Here is a 17,181-nt window from a genome sequence, read left to right on the forward strand (position 1 = left end):
ATAAACCATATAAAAAATTAATTTAGTATCAAACTCGTTATCTACAAAAGTCGATCAGTCAAAATAAAAACTTTACATTAAGTAGTGGGTTCAAAACGTAATTTTAGGTAATTAGAACCACGTGGGCCATGCTCGTTAGTCCTGGTCCCCACTAAACCAAAACGACACCGTCTACTTGATTTATTTCTTGAAGCAAACGACACCGAGAGATCTGAACGAAGAAAAGCGAAGTGTTGTACCCGGAGAGCTCATCCTCCACTTAGCTCCAAGCCCTAATCCTGCTCTCTCTCTCTCCTCTCTCAATCCCCCTCTCTCTCTCAACCAGACCGATCACCATGACCAAGCAGCACGCTAACTGGTCCCCCTACGACAACAATGGCGGGTATGTATTCTCTCCTTCCCTACGACAACTGTTGTCATCGTTTTTCCGCTCTATTTTTTATTTGCTTTTTGGGGAATTTTAGTGTTTTCGTGCTGATTGCAGATCCTGCGTTGCGATCGCCGGAGCCAACTACTGTGTGATTGCTGCCGATACTCGGATGTCGACTGGTTACAGTATTCTCACCCGCGACTACTCCAAAATCTGCAAATTGTACGCTACGCCTTTATACAAATTTCCTTCGTATTTTTTTTTTCTCTTAAATGTTTATATTTATGCACTTGATTTCGGAGAGTCGAAAGTCTTAGACTTTTGAAAGCAGGCTTCTGCTGCGTATAATTTTATCTGATTTTACTGCTTTTAGGATTTTTTGTTGGCGTTTTTGGGGTTTTATCTGATTTTATTTTGCTTATGGTTAGGTTTAATTTTGATTACAACTTGGGTATGTGTTTTTTATGTTTCTGTACATAGTTAGGGGGGCATTTTTACTCACCATTACTATTGTATTGACTAGTGACTACTGTTGATATGTATGAGTTTTGAGATTTGTGTAGGGCATAGAGTAAGTCACATTCATCCAACCGTGGTTAATACGGTGGTAATGCTTGCCACTTAAGAGTTTAGTGGTAGCAAAAATTATCTCTTTAGTTAGCTCATAGCCTTGGAAGTGTGGCCATTATAACAGCGTGTTTGTTGAAAGTTCAAAATGCTTGCAGTTTTACTGCTAATCAGTTTTGTGATAGCTTTTGTTCTTATGCTTGACCCACTTCCTGAAATATGTAAAAAGTGTGGCAGATGATAAAATATCTGAGATAATAAGCACCCAAAAGGTCTTATTGAAGGATAAAAAAAACATGAAATTATGCTGAAAAGAAATTGATTTATGAAGTGAAGCTTCTATATTCAACCCGATATGAGGAAAAGAATCCTAGGTCAAGGCAGTAGCTCAGTACGGGCCTATGTTCTTAGTGCTTAGTGAAGCATGAAAGTACGAAATTAAGGTGAAAACAAATGAGGATGAAATGAAGATTCTAGGATTGAGTGCCTAGCCTATTGTCAGGCCAGATTTTCAAAAACCCTGGTCTAAAGGCTGATGCTGAAGACCCCAGAGGTTTCTAAAACCCTGCCAATCCGTACTGTACTAATTTTAGAAGTTGGGTTATGCTTAAAAAATCATTTGGAACGTAAAAATTAAAGAGATAAGAGGAGCTGTGTTGAGGATACAAGAATTTGAAGGCAATGCAGCAAAAGACAGAGGTGGGGCTGAGAACAAAAGGTAGCTAGCCATATGAAAGAAGTATGGCATTACAGTTGGTATAAATAGAGTGATCTGTAGGCCCCAGATTGCAAAGGTGATAAATTAGTTGGGGAAGCTGCGCATAATGATAAAGGTTTATTATAATGAAGCATAATGATAAAAGTTTATTATAAAAAAAAAAAATGAAGCAAAATTGGTTCAACTTCTGGCATAGGGAAAATTCCCTTTCCTAGTTTTTATGACAAAACTTCCAGATATACCAGAAAAATTCTCAGTTATAAGGTGCGGGAGCTCACTGAGGGAAGCAAAGGTGAAGATAGAAGAGCAAGAGAGTGGCTATCATATGAAGATAGAAGAGTAAATTAGCTCTTAGTAGTCATCTTGCCATAATGTCAATACTCATTTATGTAGATTGAAATGTGGTTTCTGTTCACATTTACTAGATGATGCATAAAGTCTTATTGTTTTGTCTTTTAAACTTGCAGAGCGGACAAAGCTGTATTGGCATCTTCGGGTTTCCAAGCTGATGTGAAAGCTTTGCAAAAGCATTTGGCAGCTAAGCACTTGGTGAGGCTTCAAAATCTTATTGCAATACCTTGTTTTTCCTGGACTCTTTTTGGTTGCAACAGATGGTGTTGGATGTTTTTGACCATGTGTAGGCTATATCTATTTGTGTTGGCATGAAATAAACATTGAGTTATGTCAAGAACTGGTGATACATCCTTTGTTTCCTTGTTTCCCAGACTTATCAGCATCAACATAACAAACAAATGAGCTGCCCTGCAATGGCTCAATTGCTTTCCAACACCCTTTACTACAAGCGTTTCTTCCCCTACTACGCTTTTAATGTTTTGGGTGGTTTAGATAGCGAAGGTAAATATTAGAGTTTAAAACCTTTGGCTGCTAGTTGAGACTTTTCTGGCTAACAACTCATTTTCATTAATAATTTGCAGGTAAGGGTTGTGTCTTCACATACGATGCTGTTGGTTCCTACGAGAGGGTTGGGTATAGCTCCCAAGGTTCTGGTTCTACACTTATCATTCCTTTCCTGGACAACCAATTGAAGTCTCCTAGCCCACTCCTATTGCCTGCCCAGGTTTGTTGATTTTGATTACTAGTTTGCATCGTTCTATTGGTTATTTGTTTGTTATTAATCTGTCCCACAAGTTATGACTCTGCATATTTGATTGTTATTAAACTGTTTAATAAATTGTAGAACAATTTATGACTGCAGGATGCTGTCACACCGCTGTCTGAAGCAGAAGCAATCGACTTGGTCAAAACTTGTTTTGCATCTGCAACCGAAAGAGATATTTACACTGTAGGTTTCCGGTCTTTTAAATATCCGTCCATTTTATATGAAGCTCATGGAACCAAGTATTTTAATGTGTCGTGGATGTCATACAGGGTGACAGCTTGGAGATTGTTGTCCTGAATGCGGATGGCACCCGGTACGAGTATATGGAGCTGAGGAAGGACTGATGCGTGCCCATAAAAAATTGGCAATTCATATGCTTCACTGTTTGGTGTATTTGGACACTAAGACTAGAATGTCTCTTTTTTTGGGTGTTTAGAATATTTCTGTTTCAGTATTCAATTACAAAAATCGTGACGTGATTGCAGTTGCCTAATCTGAAAATTTCAGATTCAACGTTGATTTATCTGCATTTCTGAGGGCTTCACCGTTGATCTATCTGCATGATCGTTGATCGAATGTTTGATTGTGTACGATCTTATTATATAATGGCATCGGGCTCTCAAAAGCTGTCTTTCGACGCCCCTCCTTTCATCTCGAACCATTGCCTCAATTCCTGTCATAAAAGCCAGTTCAAATGAAGGTTGTTTTTGTGAATGCATAGGTAGAAGCAGCAATACTGAGATTGTTTGCAGTGCTCACCTTGATTCTCTCTCTTGAAGTTGAAATCGAAACTCCCCAACCGGGATGCGGATCGATACTCCACTATCGAGTCTTTTCCCGGTGCAATCCAAAACTCAGCACCATCCACAAGCTGCACGAACACTCGGATATCAATGTGCGACCATTTTGCAATCTCACTCGTCTAATTCGGCAGTCTTCACCATCCCACATTGATATCGATCACTCGCATTCATGCTCACGTTTGTCTGGATGATTGGGTGATTGGTTCCATACTAAATCCCACATTAATCATTCACCCGCACACGCCAATAATGTTACGACACTCGTTTTTTCAATCATGGCATCGAGGGTTTTTGTTCTAAATTCCGGGTTATGGGGTACAACTACCCCTAAAATGGCACTTTTGGTATTCCACTAGAACATAGTCGTCTCTCTTGTCCATAATCCACGGGCGTGAACTTGTCCGGCTTGGTTGACTTAATCTGCAAAATGTGTTCTCAGAATTGAGTTTTGCTGATTTAAGCTGGCATCCTTGGCAAACATGTTTGAAGTGCTTTTACCACTTGGAGAAGTACCTCCAAAGCAGCTTCTCTGCTGACCGGCTTTTTCCTACCCCCATTCTAGTTCCTGTAATTGGTCAGACATTTGATATTATGATTTAGTAATATTTTTCTCCGTAAGTTAAAGGTCTCCTTCAAGGTATTTAGGCTTTTTACCACTGCACCCACTCATCAAACCCAAATAAATTACACACAAATTAATTTAAACTGCATGATCCAAAGCTTCAACTGGGGAAATAGATAAGATTGAACTATGTAGCTCAAGTTGAAGATGGTTCCTCCTATCACTGTCAATTCTCTCTCTCTCTCTCTCTCTCTCTCTCTCTCTCTCTCTCTCTCTCTCTCTCTCTCTCAATTAGATAGTTCTTCAGCCCGACTTCTGGTTTGGACCGTGTGCATTGCTGTAGGCTTTTATTAGGATTCAACGACCAAATCCTTATCTCAAAACCTGCAAGTAGCAACAACGGAGGAATGGCTATGGTGGAAGAGAAGCTGAGCTTCAAGGATATTTTTTTTGTAATAATATTTTTAAATCAAAATGACCGTTGGTCACACACTCAGCGTGAGCAACCCTTTATACAACTCAAACAACCATTAACTGCCAGGTGGCCTTCTTAACTAATTACTTAATTAACCCACTAATAATGATTAAGTCAATCACTAATACAAGTCATATCATTACCCCTCGCTTCAAAAACCACCTTGTCCTCAAGGTTAAAAGACAAAATCTGGAAACTTGACAGTGAAGTCATCATAATCCTCCCATGTAGAGTCATCTGGAGTAAGCCCTTCCCAGTGCACCAACACCTGCACTCCCGCAACATCTCCCTTCTTGTACATCCTGCGATGCAAGTAATCTAAAACTTGCTCAGGCAAAGTAGCAATGGGAATGATTTGTAAACCCAATTTCTTCTTCAAACAGCTGACATGAAAGACTGGATGGATCTTGGTGCCTATTGGTAGTCGCAATTTGTACGCCACCTTTCCAATTGTCTCCAACACCTCAAATGGACCATAGAATTGTGGATGTAGTTTATGGAAAACATGTGAATTCAAAGACTAAAGTTGGTAAGGAATTAGCCTCAGATAAACCATATACACCATTGAGCCCTAGTTTGGTACTGAGGTGATTCTGAAAAAAGTGGTTATCAAAACCAGCTTTTTTATGTTTGGTAAACATTGAGCTTCAGCTTTTTTTCACAATTTTGGGTGAAAAAAAGTCAAAAACACAAAGTTGCAAAACCCAGCTTTTTTCACATCTGTTTCACATAAAAGTTTATCAGACACTATAATACTGATTTTTTTTTTTCAAAAGCACTTTTACAAAAAAGTTTACCAAACACTCTGCAGCTTTATTTCACAGCTCCTTATTCTCACAGCACAACATAAACAGTTTTTTTTTTTCAAAGCACAACAATACCAAACCAGCCCTGAGAACTCTGTTTTAGTTCGATGCTTGTTAGCCTGAGATTTCATCCTATTTCGTGCCCACTCCAAGTTAGATTTTAGGACTGCCAAGATTTTGTCTCTCTTCAATAAAGCTTGCCCGACCACCTCTAACTTAGTTGTGCCCAACTCATATGTAACAATTAGAGGAGGAGGAATGCCATAGACAATTTCAAAGGGAGTGAGTTTAGCTAATGTATGATAGGAGGTATTAAAACTCCATTCAGCCCAAGAGAGCTAATTGACCCATTTCTTAAGTTGATAACTTGTAAAACGTCGCAGGTAAGTTTCAAGGCACCTGTTTAGAACCTCAGTTTGTCCATCACTCTGGGGATGATATCCAGAGTTCATGCTTAACTTGAAACCTTGCAATTTGAAGAACTCTTTCCAAAACAAAGTGAGAAACACTGGGTCTCAATCACTGACTATATTAGTAGGCATTCCATGAAGTTTAAACACATGGTTAACAAATAGTTGTGCCACACTAGTTGCATTATAAGATTGAGACAAGGCAACAAAGTGAGCAAACTTAGAAAGCTTGTCAATCACCACCATGATCACTGTTTTGCCCTTGCTATTTGGTAAACCCAAAATAAAGTCCATACTAACACTGGTCCATATTTGTTAAAGAATTAGGAGAGGTTGAAGTGGAGCTATAGTCTCATACTTGTTTTGTTGACAGATAACACATTTAGACACAAATTTCTTGATATCAAGTTTCATACTAGGCCGATAAAAGCTTCTTTTCACTCTCTGATAAATTTTGAGCACCCCTTGATGCCAGTAGTGGGAGTAGCATGGTGTTCTTCTAATACCTTTAGGGTGCGTTTGTTGCACCAGACTGTCTCGGACTGGACTAGCTGCAGGGACTAAGTTGGACTGGCTTAGACTAGACTAAGCTGGACTAACTTAGTGAAGCGTTTGGTGCAGTGTCGGACTAAGAAGCAGGATAATGAAAACAGGATTATTCACCATATTTGTGTTTGCTTAGACTAGGATTACATTATTGTTCTATTTTAATAGCTCCAATACATGTGTCCAACGCCCTAAAAATTGGAGGGTTTGGAATTGGAATTGGGGTTGGCATAGGTGTAGCAGCATTGAAATTGAAATGGGAGTAACAATCTTACAAATTACTACAAATATTTGGGCACATTGCCCTGAGTTTAATCTCTTGAATTGTTATTGTAATCAATCCACAACTTGCCCTTAAAAGTTGATTTAATTTGTCTTCTTATCACACATTAAACGTCATTAGTCATCAAATACTTATATCAACATAACTTGATCCAAGGATTTCTTAGTCCGACAAATACATCATTCACTAAATTTTCATCCAGGATATTTTACAAAATGCCAGTTAACTATAGTATAGCATTCCAAAGTAGATCTCCATACTTTACAAAATCCTAGTTAACATTAGCCAAAATACGTCATAGTGCAAAGCTAAGTTAGAAGCCATAACCTAAGATTGTACGATTAATAAAATACATCCATGTCTAAGGGCACCACATAATATACTCATCCGCTTGCTTTGTCGCTTAAAAGCCTTTGGACGAACACTTTCTTGAGTCCCGAATTGATTGCCCTGAACACTCCCACATTTTGTGGTTTTTCCAAAATAAGAGTCAATGCATCAATTTGATCCATAGGAGAAAGACCCATTGCTTCAAGTTCGTTAGCTATGTCAGTATGATTTGCAGTACCTTGAACTAAAGCTTCAGTTACCATTTGCATCCTCTTCCCACTTTCAACATAAAATTCTTTCAGTCCACTAATAATTGCCTCGGTTCCATCACTTGAATTTCCCATAGCTCTTTTCCTCTTTCTTTGGCTATTTTCAGATGGGGTGCTTTGTTGGCTTTGTTGGTTCATTGAAGATACAACATTTTCACCTCCAATATCACTTGCACCAACCTGAGCATGACTTTGTTCCTCCATCATTTCAGCAGGGGTTTCGGCTACATTACCCGTAGCCCGATCTTTTCCAAATATATATGCAAATCTATCGTATAGTGGAAAAGGTTTGCTTCTCCATCCATCAGCTTCTTTATTTTTCTAAGATTATATGAACATAGCAAAACTAAAATTTAGCATGCATAACAAATATAGCAGCAAGAATATAACTAATGTATAAATAAAATAGGATATGAACCTGCACATAAGAAAGCCATGCGTCATCACTGTCAACTTCAACGCACTTTTTGACATCATTCCATGCAAATCCACTTGTGTTTATCATGTCAAAGACCAAACTATATGTTTTTTTCCATTTCTTCAACTTTGACTCAATATGTGGAGTTGCCTTTATATTTGAATTAGGACATAAAGCATTGACAGCTTTCGCTATTTCAATCAAAGTACCTTGTTTGAAAGCACCTGTGTCACATCGTTGCTTCCGAGCAACAAAATCCTCAAGAACGGATAGTAATAATTCTTCCTCAAATGCTTCCCATTTACGCCTTCTTCCTTTTGGCTCTTGAGAAGCATTCAAATTATTGTGCTTATCCATACCTAAACAAAAAATATTTGAATGTACTAAAATACAATACAAAGAATCAATTTGCATAATATCCAATCAATTTGCATAATATCCAATCAATTTGCATAATATCCAACATATGCATGATAAAAAGGAAAACTAAAATAAAATCTTATCATTAACACATATAGCTAGTTCGGTTGCTGGTTCCTAATTGCTCTCCACTCATTATACATTTCCTGAGCCATGGCATTCCTCTTTGCAGTCCACTGGTCAGATGTTTCAACACTACCAACATATTCACCTTCTTCTGTATTTTGTCCATCTTCTATTATTGGCACATTCTCCATGGGATCTACAGACATCTCTTGCCTAATAAGATTGTGTAGTAGGCAACAAGCGGTAATTATTCGACCTTGTGTCCTTATCGGATAGAAAGATGGACTCCTTAGTATCCCCCACCTTCCTTTTAGCAAGCCAAAACAACGTTCAATTACATTCCTTGCCTTAGAATGCTTCATGTTAAAATATTCTTCCTTATTAGAAGGTGTTCGTCCTTCCCATTCAAATAAATGATAAGGTATTCCTCTATAGGGTGCAAGGAATCCTTCACCATTTGTATAACCACCATCTACAAGGTAATAATAACCTAATAAAAAAAAAGACCTTATATTAGTATTTTGTAGTTCACAAACAAAACTAGACCTAACTTACAAAGTTGAGACTAACTAATAATCTTACCCGTTGGTACCTTAAAACCATTAGGCCTAGTAATTGCATCATGTAGCACTCTAGAGTCTGATGCGGAACCCTCCCACCCCGGAAACACATATATGAACTGCATATCTCCTGAACATACACCTAATACATTAGTTGCGACTCGACCCTTTCTAGTTCGGTATCTTGGTTTGTCAATTTCAGGTACATGCACATCAATGTGTGTTCCATCTAATGCTCCCAAGCAATTCTAAAAAAAAAAAAAATAAGCTTTTGTTAATTTATACAAAGGGAATGAAGAGTTAAAGCTTAGGGAAAATGAAAATAATTATCAACATACCTTAAAACATCGCCACCTAGGATCTGTAGAATCAATAGGCACAGGTTGAGGGACTTTTAGTAGGATACCTTGTAATCGCAAAATTCCTTGCAATACACTATTGAAATACCTACTTATAGTCTCTCCCGACCTATAAAATCTACCACCAACACTACGAATCTTAGTATGATGTGCTAGTATTTGTAAAGTCATACACACCTGCTCCTCTACAGAGACCAAACCATCCGTTTTTACCCTCCCATCTTGACGAAGTAAGTCACATAATATGCCAAAAGTCCTTCTATCCATTCTCAATTCGTTGACACATTCAACATCAGTATTCCCTATTATACCATTCAGATAACACAAACTAATCTCTCGTCTAACAAGTGAACGGTTAGTCAAGGTGCGTCGTTCAACATGTCTCTGTTTTGCCTTTAGCATCAGCAACACAAGAATCGTACAAATGCAAATCGTCTCTAAATGAGACATCTCTAACAATAAGATCAATAAAAGCTTCCTTCGATCCATATCTATCCAAACAAAAAAAAAAGGAAAAAAATATTAAGGACATTATGCTACTGCATGCTTTCCATCTGGCACAAAGAACAAACCAAATAATATAATCCAGCTATGCTATATCAGCTGATAAAACAACATTACCGCAAATATCAAAAGCAAACTGAAACAAGTACAAAATTTCTAGGTATACTTATACCTAGAAAAACAGAAATCATGGAAAAATAGGTAGGGAAATGACAAGTTGCACTTGAACTAATCAATCGTGCAGTGTTTTAGTTTAAAATACAACTCGGGGTGTAGAGAAGAGGGTTTTAAAAAATATGTACGAAAAATCTAAATGAGAGGTTCAAACAAAACATGTCAAACAAATCTGAATGAGAGCTGTCAGATAATATGAAGCAGAAGATTCGAGCAGTTTTAAACTAGGGATGAAGATTCAAACTCAAGACATTTTCCAAATATCAGTAAAGGAAGTTGCACAACTAGACTAAGAGAAACATATCTTCCAACAGTGCATAAATCATAGCCACTGATAGATTCAGAAATGTTCAAAATATCAGATACATTTCCTAAAAGGTGAAAACAAATGGACAAAGATACAGCTCCTGACCACAAATTTTAGTTCAACCTGGTTTGGACATCACCTTGCAACGTTGCCTGAACATGAGTTTTCAATGACATGCTGTTCTCAAAAGCTTAACTTACTCCGATGTGAAAGAAAGAATGTGTGCAAGTACTGATATTGTACGAATCATGGATGAATATGTAATATAAAATCGATAATAGCTTTTAGATGCTTATAGATGCTTATATCTGGTTATCTTAGTTTCCATTTCCCAGTATTACCGCTACATAGACATCACATAACGTAGAAGCTACATATAAAAGTGCTTTCAGTGTTTTGCTGGACAAAGTGCATTCTAAATCTGCATGCGTTAGTATTGACATTCAAATTCCTTATTCTGTATCTTTGCAGTATAATTATCCTTAACTCAGTCATCATCCCAACTCTACACTGGATATTACCTGATAGATGCCCAGAATATAGTTCTCAAGAGCTCTGCTCATTTGTTGGTACATTGAAATTTTATTCCGTCTTGCGGCATGGACTCGTACAACTCTTTTATGTAAGTATGCAGCCAATTTAAGATCCTCACTTTGTGCATGGATGGCATTCTATTGAATATTTCTTAGTGGCAAAATGGATGAATATGCATTTTTTGTGTAATGTTTTGCCTCATTAAGTTTTGTAATCTTCGTGATATGGCTAAAGAAAGTGTATGTGTCATGTAATATTGGATGTTTAATTCTCTTGTTTCTGATTATTGTACTGGTATGTAATCTTGGTTTGTTTGTTATCTTACAAAATATTTCTTTATCACTATAGATGCCTGAATTACTGAAGGGATTCAATTCCTTTCTCAATTCACGGAATACATAATTTTCATTTATTTATTTTTGCTTTGCAGGTAACTTGGTTCTACCCACTGTACATATTCAGCATTATCCTAAGCAACCTCTGGTACTACCAAATTATCCCCTTTTGCTTAATTGTTTTACCCCTACGTTATTTACTTGATTCTGTTTTAATTACCATAGGTATGAACTGAGCACAGGTAAGGTATACATCTATTTCTTGCAATGCAGAATGTTTAAAGTTCTGATTGGAGTGACAATAGTTTTTAATATATGATATTTTGTTTAAAGTTCTGCATGTCTTGACATTTCCACTTCCCGATGTCTTTCTTTTTCCAATTTCTACTATGTGATTATCCAAATCTACAATTTTATTTTAACTAAAGGTACAATGACATTGCTAAGTATGGATTTTCTGCAATGGGGAGATCCACGCCAACCACATTGGATCCTGTCAGACAAAATGATGTTGGTTTGGAAAGACCTGCTGGCGTAGAAGGGTAATTAACTTATTCTTAAATACAGCTTAAGGTTTTTATTATTGTTATTGTTTTATATATTTATTATTTCAGACATTTCTTGTTGAATAGATATTTATGTATCTCATGAGTTGTGTATGCATCTGTTTAATCTGCAGGGTCATGATTGGTATAGGAGAGCAGGTGTATTCAGTACTTCTTTTGACCTGTTTCTTCCTAGAGGTATAGATATCTTTTATTCTTTATTTATTTGGGTGTATGGATTCATAAAGGGAGGAACAGGATTTAGTTTTCATACTTATTAGACTTAGAGAACGATAGAGAGAGAGGAGTTTATATTCAAATTGCAATATGCTCCATGGCTTATGTGCCACTTTTTGGATGACAGAATCGATGGCTTCTGCAGGTATATGTGACTGGATATATACCATATGTGGGGAAGGCAGTAAATTTTCTGCTTCTGTCCTGGATGTATGCCTATTACTGTTTCGAGTACGTGGTGCATATACCTTTTTGGCTTAATCTAATTTCCTAGATAAGTGTGTGCTAATGCTCCTTTTGAACTCTTTTAGGTACAAATGGAATTTTTCTGAAGTTCGTCTTGAAAAAAGGCTGGATTTCTTTGAATCTAATTGGGCATTTTTTGCTGGTTTTGGTAAATATACAACAATTTATCATATTCACTAAACAAATTAATATAGGAGTACTTGTAAGTTGTATACACGAGTTACCTAGCAAAGGCAATTTTATAACAACAAAGTTGATCCTTAAGCCACTTTGATTTCTTAAGCCGATAACCATTTACCAAAAGTAACATAATTTGCATTCAACAGATGAACATTCATATGGAAATCCAAAATTAAAGCGAACAAATCAAAGCATTATAACTACCAAAACACAAAAGCCAATGTACTTCCGAATCCTAACAACATCAGATTGAACACAAAAGGATGATAAAGTGAAACACTACCCCATTTTCTCAGCTCAATTCTCAACTGCCAAACCCAGTTTCATGTTTCATCTCACTTACATCTGCTTTTGCAGCAGCAAACTCCTAAAATAGGATTTAATCCAAATAAAACCCACATATGATTTCTTAAGCCGACATCCATTTACCAAGGTTGCAGATAACCATTTACCAAGCCGATAACCATTTCTTAAGCCAAATAAAACCCACAAAAGCCAATGTACTTTCGAATCCTAACAACATCATAATCAACATACCCAACATGCTAAGCAGGCTACTTCTACCAAGGTTGCAGATTGACAGTGAATTTTAGTGAAGTTCAGATGCTCTAATCAATCTCAATTTGACCTAAAAATCAAAACCCTAATTTGTTCAAGTGCAGAGGTCTAGGATTCAAAATTTCTCAAACCCAAAACAACAAAATCAAATAAAGTTCAGTAATATCACGATCTGCAAAACAAATGACGAAATAAATCGAAGATTCGAAGTTTACCAGACAACTCGGAGCAGATGAGGGCGAGCAGATGCAGATGAGGAAGACGCAGAGATGAGGGGTGAGGAAGACGACGATGAGCGAGGGCAAGACGACGATGAGGGAAGACGACGATGAGCGACGACAAGGAGGACGAGCAGGAAGTCACCCTCGCGATTTTCTCTGGGCTTACGAGTCCGCCCAATTTTGGGGATCCTGGTTAAGACCTCGTAAGGAGGTGTTTAATCCGAGCGAATCCCACCTAATCTCATTAAACCAAATCCTGCAGCAGACCAAACAAAGGACTATAGTCCAGTCCAGTCCAGTCCTCCTTAATCCTATCAAACAAACGGGCCCTTAGCTCTCTATAGTCTATACACATCCTCTAAGTACCACCTATACACATCCTCCAAGTACCATCTTTCTTTTTAATCAAGACGACTAGAAATGAAAAGGGACTGTGGCTTAGTCTTATAAATCCAGCTTGAAGCAAGTCTTAAGCTGTTTTCTCAATCTTAGATTTCTACGAAGGCCCATAGTGATAAGGCCTGATATTGGGTGGTTTTGAACCAAGGAGCAATGGTATGTGATGACCATGAATTTGAGCTGGAAGCAAGGTAGTAAGATCAGAAAAAATGTCTTCAAACTTGCCCAATATTGTTTACAATTCTGATAACTAATGGTTAGTTAGATTAGAGGCTTCCATATTACATTCAGGTAATGAATACAACATACCCAAATTGGAATCAGAAATTTCCTTATCAAGCTGTTGTAAACCTTATTCTTTACCAGAGGTTTAGGAGGAGCACTGTGATGTAGTTTATATAAATTGGACCCTTTCTTTAACTCCAAGGTAAGCAATTGGAAGTCCCCAAGCATTGGACTCACAGTTGATAGGCATTGAACTCCTAATAAAATGTCACACCCTCCCAAGGGTATAGAGAACACATTAGTAACATAATCATAGCCCCCAAGTGACAAGGGTACCTCCTTGTGACAACAACTGCCCTTGATTTTACCTCCATTAGCTATTATCACTTCAAATTGTTGATCACTCTAGAGTCTAGCAAGATTCTCACAAGGTGATTCCTTACTACTCCATCTGTAATAATTCAAGGTCTAGATCAAGTTGCTCATTTTTCTCACTTACATCTTCCTGCACTATGTCAAGCATAAGGAGTTGTTTATGTGGATATTTGTGACCTCGAACCCATTTATCTTCACAAAACCAACACTCTCCCCGTTCTCTCTTTCTCTGAACCTTTTCAGGTGTGAGCTTCTTGTAAGGAAGGACTTTAGGCCTAGGTGCAGTTAACTGAGGCAATAATTGGAGCTGTGGTTTGTGGAAGGCTACATGCTTACCATTAAGAGGCTTCAAATCATTCAATTTAGCATCTAATTGAAGAGCAATGGATATGGCCTCATGCACAGTAGTAGGTCTTAATAGTTTAACATCATATTTCAATTCTCGTTTTAAACCGCCTAGAAAACAACTTTTCAACATAACTGGACCAACATCACCATATCTAGTAGCAAGCTTATGAAAACAATGGAGTCATTTAGAATAACTGATTGAGAAGTTTGAAAAGGGCCTCTATACTATCTTTAAATTCAGTAGGGCCAAATTCTTGGCAAAATGCCTGTGTAAACTCTGGCCAAGAAGGGGTAGTCTGCAAGTAATTTCGCCAACGGAACCATTGTAAGGCCTCATTGTCAAAATGGAAGGAAATAGTGACCACCTTCTAATGCTCAAGACTGGAGTAGTATGAGAAATATTGTTTAGCCTTATAGATCCACGCTAATGAATCATCCCCTTCGTTGAAGCGAAGGAAATCTAGCCTTTGCTGCCATTGAGGGTGAGGAGTGAAACCACCACCATTGTAATGATCACGGCGAGCATGGCGTGGCGTTTCTAGGTTGTGATAGTCAGTATCATCAGTGAGGATGTGTGGTAGGGCAATGGGATTTAGTGGTTGCACGACTAGATCTGAAGTTTGGTCGCCATCACCAAAAAAATACTGCTTGTGACGAAATTGTTCAAGAAAAGATTGAAGTCGGAGATCCCAAGATGCCAAGGAGGAAGCATTGTTAGCTGAAATGGTTGTCTGAATGGTTTGAGGCAATTTGGAAATAAGGGCTTCAACATGACTCATACGAGCATTCATGGCAGAGAGTTAGTAATTGTTGGTGTGGTGGGGCATGCAAGAGGGAAACCAGGATCGATTGGCTAATACCAATGTTAGGATTTAACTACCAAATCTTTATCTCAAAACCTACAAGTAGCAACAAAGGAGGAATGGCTATGGTGGAAAAGAAGCTGAGCTTCAAGGATATATTTTTTTTTTTTTGTAATAATATTTTTAATTCAAAATAACCGTTGGCCACCCCCTTAGTGTGAGCAACCCCTTATACAACTCAAGTAACCATTAACTGCCAGATGGCCTTCTTAACAAATTAATGAAAATAGTAACTTATTACTTAATTAACCCACTAATAGTGATTAAGTCAATCACTAATACAAGTCATATTAGCTTTTGGGTCTCAACATCACATGGCGCATCTCTATAAGAATTTTTCACTTTTGCTTTCTACTATCCATTGTGAGCAAGCAATTGCAGACTTGGTACTTTCAAATATGTTACGTAAGTAGACAATTGCAAACTTGTACTTTCAAATATGTTACGTAAGTAGAATATTTAACTTTTAAATTTGATTAAGAACAAACTTGCACTTTCAAGTATTTCCTTGAGAGATGTAAGGTAAGTCTTGCAGTTTCTCTTGTAATGTTCTTCTTTCATATAATGCAAACATGTTTCCTTAGGGCTCATTTAGTATAAAAGATTGGATTGTAAATCACGTTCTTAATTCAAGACATATTGAAGGTAGATAAGAATGACAAGTCTTCGCTTTTAATTAGAATAAGATAATTTCTCCTTCTAATTCTCTCATTTTTTGAGAGGAGTGGAAGGGATGAGTTTTTTGAGTAATCATTTTCCTATCCTTAAGTTGGTCTCAATTTCTAGTTTGTTCTTGCAACATACCTTAAAAATGGTTTCCGTTCTATTCCAATCTAATTATGTATACCGAACGAAGCCTTAGTCTTTTTTTTTTTTTATCCTTAGCAAACAAACATGTTTAGTAGCTCACTGGGAGTGTCGTATGTCTTTTTCATGCTTTAATTCATGATGAACTATGAGAATGAATCAGACAAGGACGCAAGATTGTAGTCCTTGAAAGGAGTATGTACTGATGCACTAGAGCTTCTTTGACCATTTTAGTCTTGATTGCAGTTTTTGACGTAAAACCAATTTAATTCAGACCATGCCTCCCTACAATTAAGTACCAAACTCATCATTGTTATATATCTTCCTTGCTCATTCAAAAAATATAAATAAATATCACTAGATCAAAGACTAGTCGGTTAAATTCGATTCAAATAATGTATTTTACAATTTAGAGACAACTCTTAAATTTTGATCCAAGGATAAAAATCCTTGTAATTGATAGCGTTAACTACATTTTACACTCTTCATGTTTGATGTGATTTTTAATATGGGTCATGAATTTTCAGTATTATCATATTGCATCTTAAGGTACTAAAATTTTATCAATCTCTACCCTTGGTATGATTCATTGTATAATATTCAATAAATTGATAACTTCGTGAGCTTGGGACCCTAATGCACGTGGTAACGTGTAAGCCACACTTGCACTACATTGGCAAAAAACTTATCAATTTAATAGATGATTGGATAATCTCCAAATGAGGTGTCAAAGGTGAATTTGAACCACATTATTCTTAGTCTATTGAGAGACTAAGCCCAACCGCTCTCTCTTAGTTAGATAATAAGGAAAACTAATGAAAAATGTTTGAAAAGAAAACTTTGAGTTTTAACGATAAGGACAAAAATAAAGGGTAAAGTGAATAGTACTAGGATTGATTTTTTAATGTAAAAATGTAGTTTTTCGTTAAAGTGAACAATACCAGGAGCTTTTCGTTAAAGTTTCCTAGATAATATTGATTGTTTAAAAAAAAAAAAAATGATTGGACCATTTCCAAGAAGGTGTTTGAAATATAAAATTTAGATATGAAGGCTTATGTGACACTTTAATCTTTTCTTTAAATTTTATTCTTCACTGAAATATAAACTATTATTTATTATACATTATTTACCATTCATAATTGTAATAAGTATTTTAAAAACAAAAAATGTTAAAAAAATGATGAAAAACATTTATTAATCATTAAAAATAAATTTGAAGTGGCTTTCAAATTTGACAGTAA

General features: G+C 36.8%; 4 protein-coding genes across 4 annotated transcripts; 2 read left to right on the forward strand and 2 right to left on the reverse strand.

Moving 5' to 3' along the window:
• Positions 1 to 218: 218 nt before the first annotated feature.
• Positions 219 to 3,294, forward strand: LOC103931792 (proteasome subunit beta type-1). Its single transcript, XM_009341322.3, has 7 exons — positions 219 to 382; positions 485 to 592; positions 2,123 to 2,204; positions 2,381 to 2,510; positions 2,591 to 2,733; positions 2,872 to 2,958; positions 3,045 to 3,294. The coding sequence occupies exons 1-7, from the start codon at positions 336 to 338 to the stop codon at positions 3,117 to 3,119; spliced, it is 672 nt and encodes a 223-aa protein (XP_009339597.2). The 5' UTR covers positions 219 to 335; the 3' UTR covers positions 3,120 to 3,294.
• A 3,749-nt stretch (positions 3,295 to 7,043) lies between these two features.
• On the reverse strand, positions 7,044 to 8,034 carry LOC125469451. Its single transcript, XM_048566794.1, has 2 exons — positions 7,678 to 8,034; positions 7,044 to 7,580 (listed from the first exon to the last, which is right to left on the reverse strand). The coding sequence occupies exons 1-2, from the start codon at positions 8,032 to 8,034 to the stop codon at positions 7,044 to 7,046; spliced, it is 894 nt and encodes a 297-aa protein (XP_048422751.1).
• A 161-nt stretch (positions 8,035 to 8,195) lies between these two features.
• On the reverse strand, positions 8,196 to 9,912 carry LOC103954191 (protein ALP1-like). Its single transcript, XM_048566795.1, has 3 exons — positions 9,062 to 9,912; positions 8,746 to 8,971; positions 8,196 to 8,653 (listed from the first exon to the last, which is right to left on the reverse strand). The coding sequence occupies exons 1-3, from the start codon at positions 9,569 to 9,571 to the stop codon at positions 8,196 to 8,198; spliced, it is 1,194 nt and encodes a 397-aa protein (XP_048422752.1). The 5' UTR covers positions 9,572 to 9,912.
• Positions 9,913 to 10,365: 453 nt separating this feature from the next.
• LOC125469452 (protein EI24 homolog) lies at positions 10,366 to 12,159 on the forward strand. Its single transcript, XM_048566796.1, has 7 exons — positions 10,366 to 10,378; positions 10,502 to 10,689; positions 11,032 to 11,084; positions 11,365 to 11,478; positions 11,616 to 11,679; positions 11,864 to 11,949; positions 12,030 to 12,159. Exons 1-7 carry the CDS (start codon positions 10,366 to 10,368, stop codon positions 12,142 to 12,144), a joined length of 633 nt encoding a protein of 210 aa, XP_048422753.1. The 3' UTR covers positions 12,145 to 12,159.
• Positions 12,160 to 17,181: the final 5,022 nt, after the last annotated feature.

Source organism: the organism of the source record quoted next, unplaced genomic scaffold, assembly GCF_019419815.1.
Source record: "Pyrus x bretschneideri cultivar Hongxiangsu unplaced genomic scaffold, Pyrus_bretschneideri_v1 Contig43, whole genome shotgun sequence".
NCBI lineage: Eukaryota > Viridiplantae > Streptophyta > Magnoliopsida > Rosales > Rosaceae > Pyrus > Pyrus x bretschneideri.